At 49.2% G+C, this 22,084-nt stretch overlaps 1 protein-coding gene across 5 annotated transcripts in view; it reads right to left on the minus strand.

The window, feature by feature from the left end:
- Window positions 1-16,364, minus strand: part of INPP5F (inositol polyphosphate-5-phosphatase F) — a 112,747-nt gene extending 96,383 nt beyond the window's left edge. Inside the window, exon 1 of one of the 5 annotated variants that reach the window (XM_051823686.3) lies at window positions 16,043-16,364. In XM_051823686.3, the coding sequence (XP_051679646.3) occupies window positions 16,043-16,139 (97 nt within the window). In that variant the 5' untranslated portion in view covers window positions 16,140-16,364. The remainder of the gene's footprint in view (window positions 1-16,042) is intronic. The other 4 variants (XM_089314232.1, XM_089314233.1, XM_089314235.1 and 1 more) reach the window with 4 other exon arrangements.
- Between the last annotated feature and the right edge of the window lie 5,720 nt (window positions 16,365-22,084).

The raw sequence follows: 22,084 nt of genomic DNA on the forward strand, positions 1-22,084 counted from the left end.
CCCACTGATGCGCAGGAACCCAAAGACTTGGGCCATCTTCTACTGCTTTCCTAGGCCATAGCAGAGCTGGACTGGAAGCGGAGCAGCTGGGACATGAATTGGCGCCCATATGGGATGCCGGCACTGCAGGTGGTGGCTTTACCTGCTACGCCACAGCACCAGCACCACACCATTTATTCTCATAAACTTTCTGAAGCACCCAATTAATGAAGACATTATACATATGAAGCTTTATTTCTTCTAAGACGCACACAAAAAAAATTCTATCAGTGCATAGTGCCAGCTTCTCCCAGGGCTCTCCACTCTCCTAGCGCAAAAATAACCCCAGAATGTTTACAGCTGCAGGGACTTCATAGTCTAAGAGCGTCTTTCTTTCCCATTTTCTTTATTAGGAAAGAAAACAGATTTTCACCTTCCTGGGGGGTAACAAAATACTGAGATCTCGACCCTCAAGACCCAACTCAAATCCCACACAGTACTCTGCACCCAACTTGGTATCAGTCACTCTAGAATCCTGTGTCTCCACCACTGGACTACACCTCCAGAGTGGTGGCAGTGTTTAATTAAATTTATTTTTTTACTTTGCCAATGCCTAGCAGGCAGGTCTTCAATAAATACTTGTGTTTTGTGGGTTTTTTGTTTTGTTTTGTTTTGTTTTTGACAGGCAGAGTGGACAGTGAGAGAGAGAGACAGAGAAAAAGGTTTTCCTTTGCCGTTGGTTCACCCTCCAATGGCCGCCACGGCCGGCACACCGTGCTGATCCAAAGGCAGGAGCCAGGTGCTTTTCCTGGTCTCCCATGGGGTGCAGGGCCCAAGCACTTGGGCCATCCTCCACTGCACTCCCTGGCCACAGCAGAGAGCTGGCCTGGAAGAGGGGCAACCGGGACAGAATCCGGCGCCCCAACCGGGACTAGAACCCAGTGTCCCGGCGCCACAAGGTGGAGGATTAGCCTAGTGAGCTGCAGCGCCGGCCTTCAATAAATACTTGTTAAAGGAATAAAGGACTTATAGAATTTCAGATTCAATGGAAATTGAGAGGACAAAGAAATGTATAAAATACTAATATTATAATAATCTATAATGTACCAAATTAGCTGGGGTTGGGGGCAAGATAGTGCTGCTCCTTGAAGAAAGACAGTGGTTGAGAGGCTCAAAGGGGAGTGAAGGCCACAGCTGCAGGAGACGAACCTTGACGTCCAGAAGTACTGCTGCCCAGAAGGGAGACTAGCAAACCATTGCCGCACTGATCCCCTGGAGAAGGGTGCTACCTTAAGCCAGAATTAGGGAAAAGAATTTCTAAGTGTAATAAATAGGAAGTTCAATGGTATTGTAGGGGCCAGTGCTGTGGCACAGTGGGGAAGGCCGCCACCTGCAGCACTGGCATCCCATATGGGCGCCAGTTCAAATTCTAGATGTTCCACTTCAAATCCAGCTCCCTGCTAATGCACCTGGGAAAACAGCAGAAAACGGCCCAGTGCTTGAGTCCCCGTATTCAACGTGGGAGACCCAGAAGAAGCTCCTGGCTTTGGATCTGCCCAGCTCCAGTCACTGTGGCCATCAGGGAGCAAACCAGCCGATGGAAGGCCTCTCTCCCCTCCCCGCCACCTCTAACTCTGCATTTGAAATAAATAAAAAAATTTTTGTTGACAGGCAGAGTTAGACAGTGAGACAGAGAGACAGAGAGAAAGGTCTTCTTCCGTTGGTTCACCCTCCAAATGGCCGCTATGCCGATCCGAAGCCAGGAGCCAGGCACCTCCTCCCGGTCTCCCACACGGAAGAAATGGTATTGTGAAATATCAGCACTGTACATGCAAACTAGTAAACAGAAAGCATTAGGGAATGTTTAAAATTTCCTAATGTTTCAGTTAAATGTCATAATTGTCTCAAATCATATATATGAAGGTACTTGAAGAAATTCATAGAAAATGGAATTAAAAGATAAGTTGAGGGGCTGGCGCTGTGGTGTAGCAGGTAAAGCCGCTGTCTGCAGTGGCGGCTGTCCCACTCCTGATCCAGCTCTCTGCTATAGCCTGGGAAAGCAGTGGAAGATGGTCCCAGTCCTTGGGCCCCTGCACCACATGGGAGACCCAGAAGAAGCTCCTGGCTCCTGGCTTCGGATCAGCGCAGCTCCAGCTGTTGCGGCCAATTGGAGAGTGAACCAGTGGACAGAAGACCTCTTTTTCTCTGTCTCTCTCAATCTCTGTTAACTCTGCCTTTCCAATAAATCAATATAAAAAAAAAAGATAAGTTGAGGTGTGCTTTTGGCCTAGCACCGATCCCTTAGGGCAGGTGCATCCCCTATCAGAGTGCCTGGTTTGAGTCCTGGCTCTGCTCCACATTCTAGCTTCCTGCTAAGATGCACCCTGAGAGGCAGCAGTGATGGTTAAGTACTTGGGTCCCTGACACCCACGTGGGAGACCTGGATTGTGTTCCCAGCTCCTAGCTTCAGCCTGCCCCAATCCTGGCTACTGCAGGCATGTGGGGAGTAAGCCAGTGGAGTAGACAGGAGATTTCTGTTTTTCTGTCTCAAACAAAAAAATTTTAAGAGAAATTTATTAGTTTGAAATCCACAGTGTTTCCATAACACACATTTCTCACAAACTTTAAGTTCACTGAACATGGATTTTGAAAATGTTTGGGCCGGCACCGCGGCTCACTAGGCTAATCCTCTGCCTGCGGCGCCAGCACCACGGGTTCTAGTCCCGGTTGGGGCGCCGGATTCTGTCTCGGTTGCTCCTCTTCCAGGCCAGCTCTCTGCTGTGGTAAGGGAGTACAGTGGAGGATGGCCCAAGTGCTTGGGCCCTGCACCCCATGGGAGACCAGGAGAAGCACCTGGCTCCTGGCTTCGGATCGGCGCAGCACGCTGGCCATAGCAGCCATTTGGGGAGTGAACCAACGGAAGGAAGACCTTTCTCTCTGTCTCTCTCTCACTGTCTAACTCTGCCTGTCAAAAAGAAAAACGAAAAAAGAAAATGTTTGCACCATAATAAATTTATCTTTCATTCCAGTTTCCATGAACTTTTTTTTCTTAGATTTATTTTTTATTTATTGAAAGGCAGATTAAAGAGGAGAGACAGAAGCCGGCGCCGCGGCTCACTAGGCTAATCCTCCGCCTAGCGGCGCCGGCACACCGGGTTCTAGTCCCGGTCGGGGCGCCGGATTCTGTCCCGGTTGCCCCTCTTCCAGGCCAGCCCTCTGCTGTGGCCCGGGAGTGCAGTGGAGGACGGCCCAGGTGCTTGGGCCCTGCACCCCATGGGAGACCAGGAAAAGCACCTGGCTCCTGGCTCCTGCCATCGGATCGGTGCGGTGCGCCGGCCGCAGCGCGCCGGCCGCGGCGGCCATTGGAGGGTGAACCAACGGCAAAAGGAAGACCTTTCTCTCTGTCTCTCTCTCTCACTGTCCACTCTGCCTGTCAAAAAAAAAAAAAAAAAAAAAAAGAGGAGAGACAGAGAAAGAGGTCTTCCATCCGCTAGTTCACTCCCCAAATAGCTGCAACAGTCAGGGCTGTGCCAGCTGGAAGCCAGGAGCCTGCAGCTTCTTCTGGGTCTCCCACGTGGGTGCAGGGCCCAGGCACTCAGGCCATCTTCCACTGCTCCCCAGGCACGTTAGCAGGGAGCTAGACGGAAGTGGAGCAGCCGGGACTCAAGCTGGTACCCATAGGGGATGCCAGTGTCACAGGTGGAGGCTTAACCTGCTATGCCACAGTGCCAGCCCTCCATGAACTTTTTTAAAAACCCTTACACAATGATATAGAAGAGACTGTGAGATCTGAAGTTCAGTGAGTTAAAGTGAAATGCTTTTTTTTTAATAGCTAACTTTTTTAAATATTTATTTTATTTATTTGAAAGAAAGTTACAGAGAGAGGTAGAGACAGAGAGAGAGGTCTTCCATTCACTGGTTCACTCCCCAGATGGCCATAATGGGCCAGAGCTGTGCTGAACCGAAACCAGGAGCTTCTTCCAGGTTTCCCATGCAGGTGCAGGGACCCAAAGACTCAGGCCATCTTCTACTGCTTTCCCAGGCCATAGCAGAGAGCTGGATTGAAGTGGAGCTGCCAGGACACGAACCGGTGCCCAGGGGATGCTGGCACTTCAGGCCAGGGCTTTAACCCACTACACCATAGTGCTGGCCCCAAAGTAAAATGCTGTTTCAAAGTTTGAGATTCATAAGGAAAATAACACACTTTAAAAAAAATCAAACTACATCTCAATCAATGTTACCAAAAAATGGGAGTGGATGATACTCTGTAACTGGAAGAGGTTCTCTTAAGGGTCTCACAGCAACCATCGAATGAGTTATCCTAGGAACATGCAATATAATGAAGATACCACAGTATGTGTTCTAAGTACCGTAACATTAAGTGTTCAGTATTTATCCTCACTTTAAAAATACTTGGGGCAGGTGTTGCAGCACAGCAGGTTAAGCCACCACCTGCAACACTGGGGCCAAAGCCAGCATCCCATAAGAGCGCTGGTTAGAGTCCTGGCTACTCCACTTCCTATTCAGCTCTCTGCTAACACACCTGGGAATACAGCGGAAGACAGCCCTAGTGATTGGGCCCAGCCACTCCTGTGGAAGACCTGGATGGAGTCCCAGGTTCTTGGCTTAGGCCTTGGCCAGCCCCTGCCATTGAGGCCATTTAAGGAATGAACCAGCTGATGGGAGCTCTCTGTTTATGTCCCTCTCTAACTCTGTCTTTTAAATAAATAAATCTTTTAAAATAGTATTTATACTTTATTGTTGATGATATATTATCAACAGCCACTGAGAACTTTTAAAATGCATTATTTACGTATTTGATTGAATGCACCGATTCAAATATTCTCAGCTGACACACAACTGTGATTTAGATCAGCTAATGCCAAGTGCTTGCTAGAAGATTCGTGACACTGCTTTACCTCTCAGGCTTGTGTCTGCAAGGCTACACCCTTATTTACTATGAGAGAGACTCAGTATACTCCTATCCCCTGGTTCACTCCCTGAACGCCCAAAACAGCTAGGACTGAGCCAAGCTGAGAAGCCATAACCTGGGAATTCAATCCAGGTCTCTCATACGGGTGGCAGGAACCCAAGAACTTTTTTTTTTTTAAAGATTTATTTTATTTACTTGAAAATCAGCATTGCACAGAGAGAGGAGAGGCAGAGAGAGAGGTCTTCCATCTGCTGGTTGACTCCCCAGTTGGCCGCAATGACCAGAGCTGCGCTGATCTGAAGCCAGGAACCAAGAGCCAAGAGCTTCTTCCGGGTCTCCCATACAGGTACAGGGGCCCAAGGACATGGGCCATCTTCTACGGCTTTCCCAGGCCACAGCAGAGAGCCAGATCAGAAGTGGAGCAGCCAGGTCTCGAACCAGCACCCATATGGGATGCTGGCGCTTCAGGCCAGGGCATTAACCCACTGTGCCACAGCACTGGCCCCAAGGAACCCAAGGACTGAAGCCATCACTTGCTGCCTCTCAGGATCTGGGAACTGAACCCAAGCACTCTGATACAGTACCAGCGTATACTAACCAGGGTCTTAACTGTTAGGCCGAATGCTGGCACCACAAGGTTGTATTTTAAAAGGTTATGTTTTAAAATATTTGAACAGGAACATAACAGTTTATAAAAAAAAGATGCAGAGATTGTAACACAGCTTGTAAAGGTCTAACACATTTAAATTCCTATAAAACCATGCCAAAATGATGTTCGACTATGATTCTAAGAATTAGCTGAATCTACAGCAGAAGCTAGTTTAATTTTCCAATCGTCTAATAACTATCTGCAAACATATCCACCTATTCCACCAAAAATCATAAGACCAGTATTAGCAACCTTAGCACAAGGGTCAACCTTAGCACAAGGGGGGGGGGGATTATAATATATATATGTATATATATATATATATGTCACATTTATTTTCATTCATAAAGAACAGATTTATCCAATGCCATGGGCTTAAGAGTTAGATTCTCCCTTTATTGAATACTCTGACAATGAGAAACATAGCACAGCTTTTTAGGTGGCAGAAGAGGCCCTGTAGTCAAGTCTCTTGTTCTTATAGTGTCTATTTAATCCTTCTGACAACGCTTTCACTGCTGAAACTACACAGGGCAGACCAGGGACTGGATTTAATTCATTTAACACAACTCTAACAGATGACCTGCTGAGGACCAGGGCGGGTGCTTCAGACTTGGGGATGAGCCCTCCTCCTTCTCCATGCCAGGGCTGTGGTGAGCTGGGCAAGTGGGATGTGGGGAACCATACTGCTGGACAGCCCAGAGCAGCCCTATCACAAGGGCTCACAAAAGACCACACTGCTAGGGCTGGCAGTGTGGTCCAGTGGGTAAAGCTACCACCAGTAGAGCCTGCATCCCATATGGGCGCCGGTTCAAGTCCGGCTGCCTCTGCCTCTGCCTCTGCCTCTCTCTCTCCCTCTCTGCCTCTCCTCCTCCCTCTGTGTAACTCTTTCAAATAAATAAATAAATCTTAAAAAAAAAAAAAAAAAGATCACACTGCCACACACTTTTGTTTCTGGTGCTTGTAAGCTCTATTTCGCCAGGTAGAAAGCATCTCTCTGAATCCAGCCTGTGGCAAATCCAAAGGCTGTGCTGAGGACAAGTGTCTAAAACCAGAGCCCCCACCCCCCATTTTTTGAATGTAATTAATTGCCCTTAAGGTTCTTTCTCCTCTGTTCTACCTCTGCTTTGTATGCTCTGAACGGTTCCTCCTGAAACTGGATAGAGGACTCCTGCAAAGCTGGACTGAGAAGGGCTTCAGGTTGCTCATCACTGGAGGAAAATGTTCCCTCTGAGTACATATCAGCGTTTCTGTGCAAAGATCTACCCTAGATCTACTCGCTTTCCAAACTGCACATGCTCCAAAAACTTCAGACGAGAAACCTGATAAACTGACCTTAGCTGGAAAAACCCTAGTCAATCTATTACGTAACAACATTCTCTGTAACTGTACAAAGTAATTTTGTAAGAAAGGAGTCGTGGCAGGCACTGGGTCAAGAACAAGCTAGTGATCCCACGATCAGCCTTTTCATTCTATAGAGGGCCTTCCTCAGTGTGCTTGCTTTGACATTTCAGAGGCTTTCTATTCTCTATGTAGGCCACACTACAATGATCATGACAGCTCAAGATGTACTTCAACTACTGCCCACAAAAATATAAATCCTGGGGCTGGCATTGTGCACAGTGGGTTAAGCTGCCGCCTGTGATGTTGACATCCCATATGAGTGCTGGCTAGAATCCCACCTGCTCCACATCTGAGCCAGCTCCCCACTAATGCACCTGGAAAATCAATAGATGGCCCCAGTGGGCCTGTCACTCACATGGGAGACCTGGATTGAGTTCCAGGCTCCTGGCTTCAACATGGACTAGCCCCAGCCATTGCAGACATCTGGGGAGTGAACCATCAGATGGAAGATCTGTCTCTCTCTAACTCTGCCTTTAAAATATATATCTGCATCCATCCTAGAGGGTCAGCATTGTTGCACAGTGGGTTAAGCCACCACTTGCTACGCTGGCACCCCACATCATCAGAGTGCTGGTTTGAGTTCTGGCTCCCTGCTAATGCTCCTCGGAAGACAGTGAATGATGGCCAAAGTACTTGAGCCCGTACCACCCACCTGGAAGTCCCTCGTGTAGTTTCTGGCTTCAGTCTGGCCCAGCCCTGGCCGTTGGGACTACTTGGGGTATGAAAAACTGGATGGAGTTGTCTCTCCCTTTTTAAAGATTTATTTATTTGAAAGCCGGCGCCGTGGCTCAATAGGCTAATCCTCCACCTTGCGGCGCCGGCACACCGGGTTCTAGTCCCGGTTGGGGCGCCGGATTCTGTCCCGGTTGCCCCTCTTCCAGGCCAGCTCTCTGCTATGGCCAGGGAGTGCAGTGGAGGATGGCCCAGGTGCTTGGGCCCTGCACCCCATGGGAGACCAGGAAAAAGCACCTGGCTCCTGGCTCCTGCCAGGATCAGCGCGGTGCGCCGGCTGCAGCGGCGGCCATTGGAGGGTGAACCAACGGCAAAGGAAGACCTTTCTCTCTCTCTGTCTCTCTCTCTCACTGTCCACTCTGCCTGTCAAAAAAAAAAAAAAAAAAAAAAAGATTTATTTATTTGAAAGAGTGGCAGAGAGGCAGAGAGATAGGTCTTCCATCTGCTGGTTCACTTCCCAGATGGCTGCAATGGCCGGAGCTGTGCCAATCCGAAGCCAGGAGCTTCCTCTGGGTCTCCCACATGGGTGCAGAAGCCCAAGGACTTGAGCCATCTTCTGCTTTCCTAGGCCACAGCAGAGAGCTGGATCAGAAGTGGAGCAGCCAGGACTCAAACAGGCACCCATATGGGATGCCAGCACTGCTGGCAGTGGGTTTACTCACTATGCCACATCGTCGGCCCTTCCTTCTTTCTTTGTCACTCTGCCTTTCAAATAAATAAATAAATCTTAAAAAGAGACTGAGACCAGCATTGTGGCAGAGGTTAAGCAGCAGCCTGCAACAGCAGCATCCCTTATGAGTGCCTGTCTGTGTCTTGGCTGCTCTGCTTCTAATCTAACTACCTGCTAATGTGCCCAGGAAAGCAGCAGAAGATGGCCTGAGTACTTAGGCCCCTGCAACCCACATAGGGTTGCATAGGAGACCCTGATAAAGTTCCAGGCTCTTGGTTCCAGCCTGGGCCAGCACCAGACATTGGAGAATGAACAGCAGATGGAAGCTCTCACTCCCTCACCATCTTTCAAATAAATAAATAAATAAATCTTTAAAAAATAAAAATACTGGGGCTGGCACTGTGGTGTAGCGGTTAAAGTGCTGCCTGCAGTGCCAGCACCCCATATGGACGCCAGTTCGGGTCCAGACTGCTCCACTTCTGATCTAGCTCTCTGCTAATGGCCTGGGAAAGCACTAGAAGATGGCCAAAGTTCTTGGGCCCCTTCACCCGTGTGGGAGATCCGGAAGAAGCTCCTGGCTTTGGATTGGCACAGCTCCGGCCTTTGCAGCCAGTTGGGGAGTTGGGGAGTGAACCAGAAGATGGAAGACCTCTCCCGCCCTCCCTCCCTCCCTCCCTCCCTCTCTTCTCCTCTCTCTCTCTCTGCCTCTAACTCTGCCTTTCAAATGAATAAATAAATCTTAAAAAAAATACATGTTTGTCAATATAGAGAAAAATTTGGTTTTGGAGCCTTATACTGAGTTAGAAGCCTGGCTACCAACCTCCACCCTGCAGGCCTATTTTTTTTTTTTTTAAGATTTGTTTATTTTAAAAGCAGAGTGGGACAGAGAGTGGGGGGACAAAGAGATGGGGGAGGGAGAGAGAGAGAGAGAATATCTTCCATCTGCCGGTTCACTTCCCATATAGCTGCAACAGCCGCGTCTGGGCCAGGTCAAAGCCAGGAGCCAGAACTCCATCTGGGTCTCCCATAAGGGCAGCAGGGGCTCAAGCACTTGGGTGATCTTTCACTGTCTTCCCAGGTACATTAGCAGGACACTGGACCAGAAGCAGAGTAGCCAGGACTCAAACTGCCACTCCAAAACAAGCAGCAGCTTAACCTACTGTGCCCAAACACCAGCCCCCTGCCTACCCCTCTTAATCTGAGAACTTGCCAAATTACTTCTCTGTGCCCAAGTTTCCTCATCTGTAAAATGAGGGTGGAAATGAAATATTACATATAAAGGGCTAAGAATAATGTCTAGTTCAGAAATTTGTCCAAATAAAAGTTGTTATTATTAGGTACTATTCATCTCAGCTTGTTATATGGAGTTGCAGACAATTAAATATGCATAAAAACTTCCCTGGAATTTTTTTGGTAAAGACTTATATTTGCAAGGTAGAGTTAGAAGAAGGGGGGGGGTCTTCTATTCACTGGTTTATTTCCCAAATGGCTGCAACAGCTGGAGCTGGCCGATCCATAGCCAGGAGCTTCTTCCACGTTTTCCATGTGGGTGCAGGGGCTCAAGTACTTGAGCCATTCTCTGCTGCTTTCCCAGGCACATTAGCAGGGAGCTGGGTCAGAAGTGGAGTAGCCAGGACTTGAACGGGTGCCCATACGGGATGCCAGTGCCTTTACTCACTATGCCACAGCACCAGCCCCACCCGAGCTTTATAGCCTCTTTATAGCCTGATTCCAAAAACTGTTAGTCACCTTACGAATATCCTATTTTTTTTTTCTTTTTTTTTTTTTAGCCAAAGGTAGGTGGGGGAAAACCTTTAGAAAAGTTAGTCTTTTCTGTTTTAAAACAGAAAATATGGGGGCCAGCGCCGTGGCTCACTTGGTTAATCCTTCGCCTGTGGCACCAGCATCCCATATGGGTGCCGGGTTCTAGTCCCAGCTGCTCCTCTTCCAGTCCAGCTCTCTGCTGTGGCCCAGAAGGACAGTGGAGGATGGCCTAAGGGCTTGGGGCCCTGCACCCAAATGGGAGACCAGGAAAAAGCTCCTGGCTTCGGATTGGTGCAGCACCAGCCGTGGCGGCCATTTGGGGAGTGAACCAACGGAAGGAAGACCTTTCTGTCTCTCTCTCTCACTGTCTATAACTGTCAAATAGTAAAAAAAAAAAAAAAAGCGGGGAAAATACTTAAAAAAAAAAAAAACCAGAAAACAAATGCACATGCATCTAACACATCAAAGTATACAAAGAAATAAATGGACAGACCTGTTCAATCTGCCTGCTAGCCTGGTAATACAAAGGGTCAGGCAGAAAGGAGCACAGAGGGCCAGCACTGTGGCACTTGAGGTTAAGCTGCCCCTGTGGTGCTAGCACCCACCAGGGCACTGGTTTGAGTCAGGCTGCTGATTCTGATCCAGCTTCTATGCTAACACACTGGGAAAGCAGAAGATGAAGGTTCAAGCACGTGGGCCCTGCCACTCATGTGGGGACCTGGATGGAGGTCCTGGCTCTTGGCTTCAGCCTGGCCCCGCCCTGGATGTTACAGCCATTTGGGGAATGACCCAATGGACGGAAGAGCTACCCTTCCTTCCATCCTCCTTCCTTCCTTCCATTGCTCTACCTTTCAAATAAACAAATAACTTTTTTTAAAAAAAGTAGCATGCGATATAATACTGGTAAACCATTTTAAAGAAACTGAAGACAAAAGACACTAGGAACAGGTCATCAAAGAAGAAGGTACCTTTCTCTGAAGGGAGGAGAGAACTTCCACTCTGACTACGACCTTGTCTAAATATGATCAGAGTCGGTGAACTCAAAAGGCTTCCATAGCCTTGGCAGCTCATGACAAGAGCCGAAGGTGATTACTGATGCCATAAACAAGAGTGTCAATTTGTTAAGTCAACAACAGGAGTCACTGTGCACTTACTCCTTATGTAGGATCTCTGTCTTTAATGTGCTGTACATTGTGATTTAAAGCTATAACTAGTACTCAAACAGTATTTTTCACTTTGTGTTTCTATATGGGTGCAAACTGTTGAAATCTTTACTTAATATATGCTAAATTGATCTTCTGTATATAAAGAGAATTGAAAATGATTCTTGATGTGAATGGAAGGGGAGAGGGAGCGGGAAAGAGGAGGGTTGCAGGTGGGAGGGAAGTTATGGGGGGGAAGCCATTGTAATCCATAAGCTGTACTTTGGAAATTTATATTCATTAAATAAAAGTTAAAAAAAAGACACTAGGAAATGAGTTACTCAACAATAACAAAAATGGTTAAATTTTTAAAAATACATTTAATAATTTCTAAAAGGCCCAACTAGTTTTGTCATGATAATCTGTGAATTTTTAGCAAATGCAATTTTTTAAAGATAAATATTTTAAAATCTTAAAAGTAAATTCCAAATGAAACAAACTCTAAGGAAACTGAATACAGTTTCATAAAATACAATTCCTAGGCCAGCGCCATGGCTCACTAGGCTAATCTTCTGCCTGCGGCACCGGCACCCTGGGTTCTAGTCCCGGTTGGGACGCCGGATTCTATCCCGGTTGCTCCTCTTCCAGTCCAGCTCTCTGCTGTGGCCCGGGAAGGCAGTGGAGGATGGCCAGGTCCTTGGACCCTGCACCTGCATGGTAGACCAGGAAGAAGTACCTGGCTCCTGGCTGTGGATCGGCACAGCGCTCTGGCCGTAGTGGCCATTTGGGGAGTGAAACAAAGGAAGGAAGACCTGTCTCTCTCTAACTCTGCCTGTCCAAAAAAAAAAAAAAAAAAAAAACAATTCCTTAAAAAAGAGAGTCCACATGGTTTTCAATTCCATACTATCATTCTCCTTCAAAAAAGTTGACTTCCTGTGCCATAGTAAAAATAATTTCATTACCAAAAATCAACTCTAAGAACAGGAAAACATTTTTGTTTCCGTGAGTTTTAACAGATAGCTAGTATCTGCTCTAACAATAAAAATGTGAAACTGGTATTCATCACCCAGAGTATCACCTTGCTATATATAGTTCAGATGCTCATGAATGTTATGTGTATGACAGATGCTCTGAGATCTTTTCATGGTCACTCATCTCAGAATAGAATGAGCGACACACAGCACTAAATTATATAACACTGTCACATCAGACACAGCCACAAGGACTAGTGGAAGCAATTTTAAGTCTGAAGAGATAAGACCATGTCACCATTCCCCAAAAGTAGATTGTATTATATTCCCTTTACATCTTTAAATTACAATTTATTCTCAGATATTAAACTCTACTCTCAGATTACTTAATGTTTACATGATGTTTTATCATTTTCCTTGACAGAAAATAAAGCAACCTAAATATTTTTTCTTCTGTTGCTCATATCCTGCAACAGACATAAGCATCTATCAAAAAGCAGTGCTTAAAGATGGTGATATCCTTACGAAAAAATGGAAATACCAGAAAAATAACCATACTGAGTTGTTTAGCTAGAAAAATTTAAACAATGTTACAGAATAATGAACATTATCATAAATATTTTTAAAAAGCTGCTGCTCCATCAGATAGAAGAGAATCTAAGTGGATACGCACCCTTCCTCATATTCTCAACTGAACATTTTTTCCACCCCAATTAAAAGATACTCAAGGGGCCAGCATTATGACGTAGTGAGTAAAGCTGCCGCCTGCGACACTGGCATCCCATATGGGTGCTGATTTGAGTCCCGGCTGTTCCACTCCTGATCCAGCTCCCTGATAACGTGCTTGGGAAAGCAGTGGAAGATGGCCCAGGTGCTTGGGTCCCTGCAACCATGTGGGAGACCTGGAAGAAGTGGAAGAAGCTCCTGGCTTCGGACGGTCCACCTCCGGCCATTGCAGCCATCTGCAGAACGAACTAGCAGATGGAAGATTTTCTCTCTCTCTTTCTCTAACTCTGCCTTTCAAATAAATTTAAAAAAAGATATTCAAAACAGGGCTTAAAATGAGTAATGAGCACAAGATAACATCTATATTTTTGAGGTAATGACATTAGTGAAGAAAACTTGGACTTAATTCAGTTCAACTCAATTGAAAATGCCTGTTGCAGCCTGAGCCCTCTAACGCTGAGTAAAGGCCTTGCCTTGGGGACTACCATCCGCTGGATAAGTCAGCAAACCATCATTATATGACGCAGTAAGGGCTACCTTCCATGCATGTACAAAGTACCTGGAAACGCAAGAATGGTGGCTAATAATTCTGCCCCAGGTTGAGACAGGATGGAAGTGGCATCTGAGCTGGGTCTTGCAGAATGAAGGAGGCAAGGAAAAGGGGTGACAGGAACAAATATTCCAGAAATGACAAAAACATGCATTTTAACCTGAAATATGAACTCACTGATTCTTCCGGCATTTCTGGGAAGAAAACTCCTGTTTCAGGTTGTTCAATAAACACAAATGCACAAATGACAATGCCCACAAGCTTTCTGGGTCTCATAATCCCGCCTTTGGAAAGCAAAGGGCCTTGTCAGTGATCTCCCCAGCTGAATAACCAATAGGAAAGAATGAAAGACTTGAAATGCTGCCACTACAAACAACAGCAAAACTGGTCATAAGTACAGGGGAAAAGTCCAATCAATTGGGGAATTTTAAATGATCCCATATATAGAAAAATATCTGAAAAGTACTTATTCAATTAAAATGCCATCATTATATAGCCATATTTAGAAATGATCTTGAATTGGAACAGGATAAACTATTTGGTAAAGTCAAGTGCATGACTCTATTCACTGGCTCTAGGTAAACACCTGCAGATAAAGACTGGCTGTTACTTCTAAAACATAATGGCCTTTTCCTTCCTGCACATTTTTGGTCTACTTTAGTCTGTGGCTGGCTATATCCTAAGACGTAAGATAAACTTAACTGCAAAGGCTACAGCCATTTCATTCAGCAAAGTAATTTTAAATATATCTTCTGATATAGACTTCGGATGAATAAACAGTAATCCAAACCACACAGCTTAATCCAGAATCTGGCCCAGGTTACCCTCTACAGTCAAGGAAACCGGGGTGTGTAGAAGTTTGTTCTGTCAGATGAGCTGAAAATGATCCCAAGTTCCAATCACCTCTAATAATCCAAGCACTTAGAATCCAAGGGTTTGGAACTTTCAACGGCCTGGGAATCTTGCAATCCCCTTTATCTCAGGCTGCAGCAACTTACCCAAACTTTGGGGAGCTCAGAAAATGAGGTGGAGTAGGCACACAAGTGGTGAAATCAGGAAAAACAAGAGAGTAACAGGAGCCTGATTAAAACTGGCCTATCTACAACTCCTGTCCCAGGATCATTAAGAACCTCATCTGGTGCAGTAGTTTCTCCTCCATTCTGAAAAGAGGAAATAAAACTAAAGAACAAGAAAATACAGCCATAATCCAGGGAAAAAACTAATAAGCCCTCCTTATATCAGTCAGCCAAGCAGACAGCAGGCCAGAGAATGGTGGGGCCTGCCACAGAGGGCTCTAGAGGCTGGGAAACGGCCCCATCTCAGCATCCGAGCTCTCCTCTCTGTGGCCCCTCACCTGAAAACGGGGACCCCACCACCTGCTCTGTGAGGCTGTGTGGGCCTGGGAGCCACACACTGAAGGGCCAGCCGTTGGCAAACGCGGGGAAAGCTCACGGGAACTTTTCTCTGGACTGCATACAAGAATCCCAAGAAAACACTGAACGCTCTGGGCTGTCTTGAAAGAACCCGCACAGCGGAGTGCCCAGGTTCAAGTCCCCGAGGGGATTCCAGCTCCCTGTTGGTGTACACCCTGGGGGGCAGGTGCTGGTCCCCCACCCGAGTCCCTGCCGCACAGGTCGGGGACCTGATGAGTTCCGGGCTCTGGCTTTCTTTAGCCCAGGCCCAGCTGTTGCAGGCATTTGGGAAGTGAACCTGCAGATGGGAGATCTCCCTTAATTCTCTCTGCTCTTCAAATAAATGAAAGTAAATAATTTGTTTTTTAAAAATAAGAAGTCTCTTATCTCACTAAATACACACACACACACACACACACACACACACACACCCCTGAGTGACCAGGAAGAGATTTCCAAGTTCAAAGAAGGAATTCGGCTCTCTGGGGCAGGGGCTGCTGTGTAGCCCACGGCGGCAGGCACATTTTCCCACAGCAAACCACCTGCTGTAGACCCCCCAAACACAGGCCCCCCACGCTGTTCGCACAAAAATGCTGATTTCAAAACCACATCACAGCTCAGTGGTAAGTACATCAAAGGCAGGTGCTCTAAGCACAGCGCCTGCGGGGGACCACGCCGAAGTCACACCCTCCATTAATGATGGGCCGAGGCGTTATCAAGGGGCCCCGAGCGCCAGCCGGGCACGTCCCGAGACCACTCGGCCGAGCCGGCGCGATCGCTGCGGAGCCGAATTCGAACCCGGCGCTCCCTGCGAAGGGCAGGTGCGGAGCCACGCCTGGGTGAGGGAGGCCTCGAGCGCCAGGCACACCGCGCTGGAACTTTCTGGTCGAGGCGGACCCCCGCGGTCCGCGAGCCCGACCCTGGACTCGGGGAGGGGCAGGGCTCGGGACAGGCCGCGGCGACCCCGTCAGGAAATAATGACAGCGCCCCGCGCGCTCGCAGCCCGGCCGCCCCGCCCGGCCAGGCCGGCGGGCGGCTCCCGCCGAGGGGCCAGGGGCCCGGCCGCGCCCCCTCCGTTCCCCTCGGCGCCCCCAGCCCGCGCCCCAGCCTCACCAGGTCGGAGCTGGAGGCCGCCGTCCCGGCGGCTGCACCACAGCGCGCGCTCGCCCTGCTGCAGGATGTAGTGGTCCTTGGCTTGGAAGAGCTCCATTGCCGGCTCCGCGCGCCGAGAGAGGCGGGGGGCCCGGGCCGGCCTCGTCAGCCGCGGACGCCCGAGCCCGCGCCTCAGGGAGGGACCCGAGCCGGACAGCAACCGGGAGGCGGAGGGAGCGCCCGGGGAGCCCGAACCGCGAGAGGAGAACGCGCCCGGGCGGCAGAGGCGGCGGCGGCCGAGGAGGCCTCTCCCCCAGCTCCTCCCCTTCCCCGACCGCTGGCTCCACCTCCTCCCCTGACTCCTCCCCTTCCCCGCCCCTTCTCCGGCTCCGCCCCGGACCCGCCGCTCCGCTCTCCGCCGCGGCTCCTCCCCCCAGCCGCCAGCCCCACCCCCTCCTCTGGCTCCTCCTCCGGCCCCACCCCCTGCGCGCTTCTTCCCGCCGCCTTCCTGCCCGGTCGGCTCTCCGCCTCCTCAGCCTTCTCCCGGACTTTGTCCCCTCACGCCCGGACCGGCCGCTCTTCCCCAAGCCCCTCCCACGCCCAGGCCGCCTTCCCGCCCTGGGCGGCCGCGGCGAACGCTCAGCGTCGCTGGGTCCGGCTGGCTCGGCCGTTCGGGAACAAACCCGCTCTCGGATCCTCGGGTTTGGCTTCCTCTCAGCGGCCGCCACACCTGACACCCGCGCCCCCTGTTCCCGCGTGTCTGAGAGCGAGCCGGGAAGAGCTGCCCCGGGGGTGGCTGCGGGGTCCATGGCAGGCCAGTGTCCACTAAGCGCGAGCCTCTGTGGACGCTTCCTACAGTACCCGTGACCTTCGACGGGTTCTCGCATTCAGTAAATGCACGCCAACGAGGAGGAGCACGTGACAAGGGAAAGCGCACAAGAATCTGCAGCATGGGGCTAAGGAGTGAGGGGGAGGGGAGGCAGTGCAGGTGCTGTCGTGTTCCGCCAGGAGAACTTCCTCGAAGGGGCTGGCGCGGGCCACGGTCCAGGCGCCCCTCGGGACACCCAGATTCTGCTTCCAGTCCTGGCCCGGCTCCGGATTCCAGCTTCCCGCTAACGCATTCCCTGGGAGGCAGCAGGTGGTGGCTCGGGTGCTTGGGAACTGCCAGCCACATGGGGGACCCAGACCGAGTTCCAGGATCCTGGCTTCCCGCCTGGCCCAGACCTGGCCGTCCTGGGCACGTGGGGGATTGAACAGCGGATGGAAGACCTCTCTCTCTCTCTTCCTCCACCCCCTTTCGAATGAGTAAAAAAGTAAAGGAGTTAATGATGTGGAAGGGATGGAATTTGGTGAGAAAAAAGAGGAACAGAGAGCCGCCTGTAGGAGGAGCCTCACCTAAGCATCTCTGAGCTCAGTCTGACCTGAAAGGCAAGGTGGCATCTTGAACAGAGGGGCCAGTGCTGTGGTGTAGAAGGCTAAGCCTCTACCTGCATGGCCTCCATTCCCTTTGGGCGCAGGTTCTAGTCCCCGCTGCTCCACTTCCAATGCAGCTCCCTGCTGATGCACCTGGGAAAGCAGTGGAAGATGGCCCAAGTGCTTGGGCCCCTGCACCTGCATGGGAGACCTGAAGAAGCTCCTGGCTCCCGGCTTCTGCCTGGCCTTGCCCCACGCTGTTAAGGCCATTTGGGGAGTCAGTCAGCAGATGGAAGCTCGCTCTCTCCCTCCTTCTCTCTCTGTATCTCTGCCTTTCAAATAAATCTTTAAAAAGAAATCATGGAGGGGCCGGCGCTGTGACACAGTGGGTTAACGCCCTGGCCTGAAGTGCCGGCGTCCCATATGGGCGCCAGTTCGAGGCCTGGCTGCTGCTCTTCCAATCTAGCTCTCTGCTGTGGCCTGGGAAAGCAGCGGAGGATGGCCCAGGTCCTTTGGCCCCTGCACCCGCGTGGGAGACCTGGAGGAAGCTCCTGGCTCCTGATCAGCACAGCTCCGGCCCTCGCGGCCAGTTGGGGAGTGGACCAGCGGATGGAAGACCTCTCTCTCCTCTCTGTGTGACTCTGACTTTCAAATAAATAAATAAATCTTTAAAAAAAAAAAAAAAAGAAATCATGGAGCAGGTGGCTTTTGGTAATAAGGTGCCCAGTTCCAGTCTGTCAGCAGTGTGCTCTTGGGGGGGGGGGGGGGGAGTGTCTTGGTCTCAGTTGAACTTTGATCTCTAATTACCCTCCCAATTCTGTAAGTCTGTGAGTCTTGCCACACCTGTTTCCTGCCTTTAGCAGGAAGACAGAAGACAGGAGGTAGGAGACAGGGAACCCTCTGCTCCAGTGTGAAGGGGCCAGGAAGGCTGTCTACATGAGTGATTACTCCAGACGGTACTGATTCCCTGTCGAGGGTCCGTAGCACAAAAAGTCTCATGACAACAAAACGCCCTGCATCTCTTCTGATAAGTACTGTGGTGGGCTACCCAGGCACCCCAAGGTAAGGATCAAAGGGGGTGATTGCTATGACAAATCTTTGGGTGTGATGTAGAGAAAGATGATAATAGAGGTAAAAGATTCCCCTGAACCATCAGTTTTGGATTTATTGCTGAACTTGGCCATATGTTGACTTTTCTCAGAAAAAAAAAAAAAGACCTACAGTGTGTCCTGTAAAATATTTTGTTTTTAAATGAATCATTGTCAGATATGAACAATGCTGTTTTAACTTTAATATAAAATGGCTGTGGCATAGTAGGCAAAGACTCCACCTGCGGCACCAGGATCCCATATGGGCACTGGTTCATGTCCCAGCTGCTCCTCTTCCAATCCAGATCTCTGCTATGGCCTGGGAAAACAGTGGAGGATGGCCCAAGTGCTTGGTGCCCTGCATCCACTTGGGATCCCGACCCAGAAGAAACTCCTGGCTTCAGATCGGCCCAGCTCCAGCCGTTACAGCCATTTGGAGAGTGAACCAGTGGATGGAAGACCTTTCTGTTTCTCCCTTTCCCTGTAACTCTACCTCTCAAATAAATAATCTTTAAAAATAAAATGGGGCCGGTGCCACGGCTCACTAGGCGAATCCTCCGCCTGCGGCGCCGGCACCCCAGGTTCTAGTTCCGGTCAGGGTGCCGGTTTTGTCCCAGTTGCTCCCAGTCCAGCTCTCTGCTATGGCCCGGGAGTGCAGTGGAGGATGGCCCAAGTCCTTGGGCCTTGCACCTGCATGGGAGACCAGGAGGAAGCACCTGGCTCCTGGTTTCGGATCGGCGCAGCACGCCGGCCGCAATGTGCTGGCCATAGTGGCCACTTGGGGGGTGAACCAACGGAAAAAGGAAGACCTTTATCTCTGTCTCTCTCTCTCTCTCTCACTGTCTAACTCTGCCTATCAAAATAAATAAATAAATAAATAAAAATAAAAAAACAAAATGGCATAAGATATACATATAACCTACACACATATTTAATTTTTTTAATATTATTTAAAAGGCAAATAGAGATATTCCATCTACTGGTTCACTCTCCAAATGCCTACAACAGCCACTGCTGGGCCAGGCCCAGGTCAGGAGCCAGTAACTCAATTTGGGACTCCCACATAGGTGGCAGGGGCCCAAGCGCTTGGGCCACCATCCACTGACCCCAGGATGCATTAGCAAGGAACTGGATTGGAAGCACAGAGTTTTTGGGACTCAAACCAGGCATCCAATATGGGACACAGGTGTCCCGAGCAGTGGCTTAACCCGCTGTGCCACAGTGCCCTCCCTGACTTCAGACTAATTAAGCCAGAATTTAATTTGTGTGGGTCTGGCATTAGTACATTTTCTAAGAAACGTCCATGTGACTCTCATGTGCAGCCAGGATTGCACATCACTGTTTTTAATGAAATTAATTAGAAAAGTCTGCCAGCGAGTGGCTTGGAAAGAAACAGCAGTCAGTCATTAACCAACACCCTTGTATGGGACTGATTATCTCTAAATCCGGAGTTAGCAATCGGAGTCTAGGGAGGCAAACCTGCTCCTGTAATCTGTCTGACCCAAATGCACACTGCTGTCTCCCTCCGGCTTCAACCTGTGCTCCGCTGTGGGCCAGGCAGAGCCCTAGCCGGGCTGAGCAGATGGAACCTGTCCCTGGCAGGCGTCCACATCCCAGGCTCTCGGCCCAGCTGTGTTGCCTCGTTCCTGCTGTGAGTTCCTGCACCTTAGAGCAGACAGCTTCTCTGCTCCCAGGATGGCCTCTCATCTTCGGCCCACAGCTACCCTCTGGCAGTCATTACCCTCTTCCAGTCTCCTAATTCAAACTCTTCCTGGTGTCCCCCAGGATATGGTGGAAAGTCCACATGATGCTGCATTCTTTTTTTTTTTTTCAAAGATTTTATTAATTTATCTGAGAGGTTAAGTTACAGACAGGGACAGACAGAAAGGTCTTCCATCTGCTGGTTCACTCCCCAAATGGTTGCAATGGCCAGAGCTGTAAGCCGATCCGAAGCCCGGAGCCAGGAGCTTGCCCGGGGCCTCCCACATGAGTGCAGGGGCCCAACTGCTTGAGCCATCCTCCACTGCTTTCCCAGGCCATAAGCAGAGAGCTGGATTGGAAGAGGAGCAGCTGGAACATGAACTGGAGCCCATAGGGGATGCTGGTACTGCAGGTGGAAGCTTGGCCTACTATACCACAGCTTTGGCCCTGCTGCACTATTTTTAAAACCTGGACGTCCAAATGTTAAAACATATCGTGTATTTATACAGATTTAAGTATATTCACTAAGGAATTACCCTCTGACCAATTCTGTGTGCTACTGATGTAACTTAATCTCTTTTAGTCTCAATTTTCTTATTTATTGAAAAGGACGATTGTTGAGGGTTCTTGCAGTACTAAAATCATGAGTGAAAGAAAATATTTCCACATAGTTAAATCTATGCTGGCAGTAAATGGCCCAACTCTGACTACCGATTTGGTGTTCAGTGTCAGGCCTATTGCTTGTCTCTGAGATTGTGGAGTTCTTGTTAGACTTTGCTGTCCTCTGGTGAGATGTGATTTTTAACATCACCTCCTGTCTTCTGTCTACATATCCGCAGTTTTGCATGTTGAAAGCTTTTTTCATGTTGTCTATGTGAGAGAACTCTCCAAAAGGAGAGGGTTTTTGTATCTTTTTTTCCCACCTGCCAAGAGACTGCTCATTTCTCAGGTCAGCAGTAAGGGTGGCTTAACTTTAGGGTTAAGGTCCCAAGACACTCGCAAGCTATGCTGCTTGATTTGATGTGTCAACTTGAACGGGCCAGGGGACACCCAGATAGTTGATAAAACAGTATTTCTGGATATATTTGTGAAGGTGCTTCCACAGGAGGTCAGCATTTCAGTGGGTACAGTGAGTAAAAGATTGCCCTCACCACTGCTGGTGGGCGTCATCCAACCCATACAGGGCCAGAACAGAACAGAAGGCAGAAGAGGGAAGAATTTGCTCTCTGCTGGTGCTGGGTGTCCTTCTTATACTACCCTCTGACATCTGAGCTTCTAATTCTCAGGCCTTCTGACTTGGGCTGGAACTTACACCATGGGCCTCAGGTTAGGGCTAATCTATACCCAAGCTTTCCTGCTTCTGCAGCTTGGAGATGGCAGATCTTGGGGCACCTCAGCCTGCATGGTCAGGTGAGCCAATCCCTAGTGATAAATCTTCTATATATCTATACACGTCCTAGTGGCTCTGTTTCTCCAGGGAACCCTGGGCACAGAATGCAAGGGACTGAATAGGCATGCTTCCTCCTCTCCAAAACTCAGAAATTGAAATCCTGAGCCACAAGATGATGGTAGTAGGAAGCAGAGAAGTGATAGCTTATGAGTGTGTCACTGCCCTTATAAAAGAGACAGCAGGTGGATGTCTGCCCATGAACCAGAGAGTCGCTCTCACCAGACACAAGAGCCGCCAGTCCCTTGTCTGGAACCTCCTAGCCTCCAGAACTGCAAGAAAATTTCTATTGCTTTTGAGCCACACAGTCTGGTATTTTGTTGGCTACCCAAATAGACTAACAGACTAAGGCACAAGGCAACTTTTTATTTTCTGTGAGAGAGAGAGAGAGAGAGAGAGAGAGAGATTCCATCA

Source organism: Oryctolagus cuniculus, chromosome 15, assembly GCF_051225735.1.
Source record: "Oryctolagus cuniculus isolate XC-2025 breed Fujian yellow rabbit chromosome 15, ASM5122573v1, whole genome shotgun sequence".
Taxonomy (NCBI): Eukaryota; Metazoa; Chordata; class Mammalia; order Lagomorpha; family Leporidae; genus Oryctolagus; species Oryctolagus cuniculus.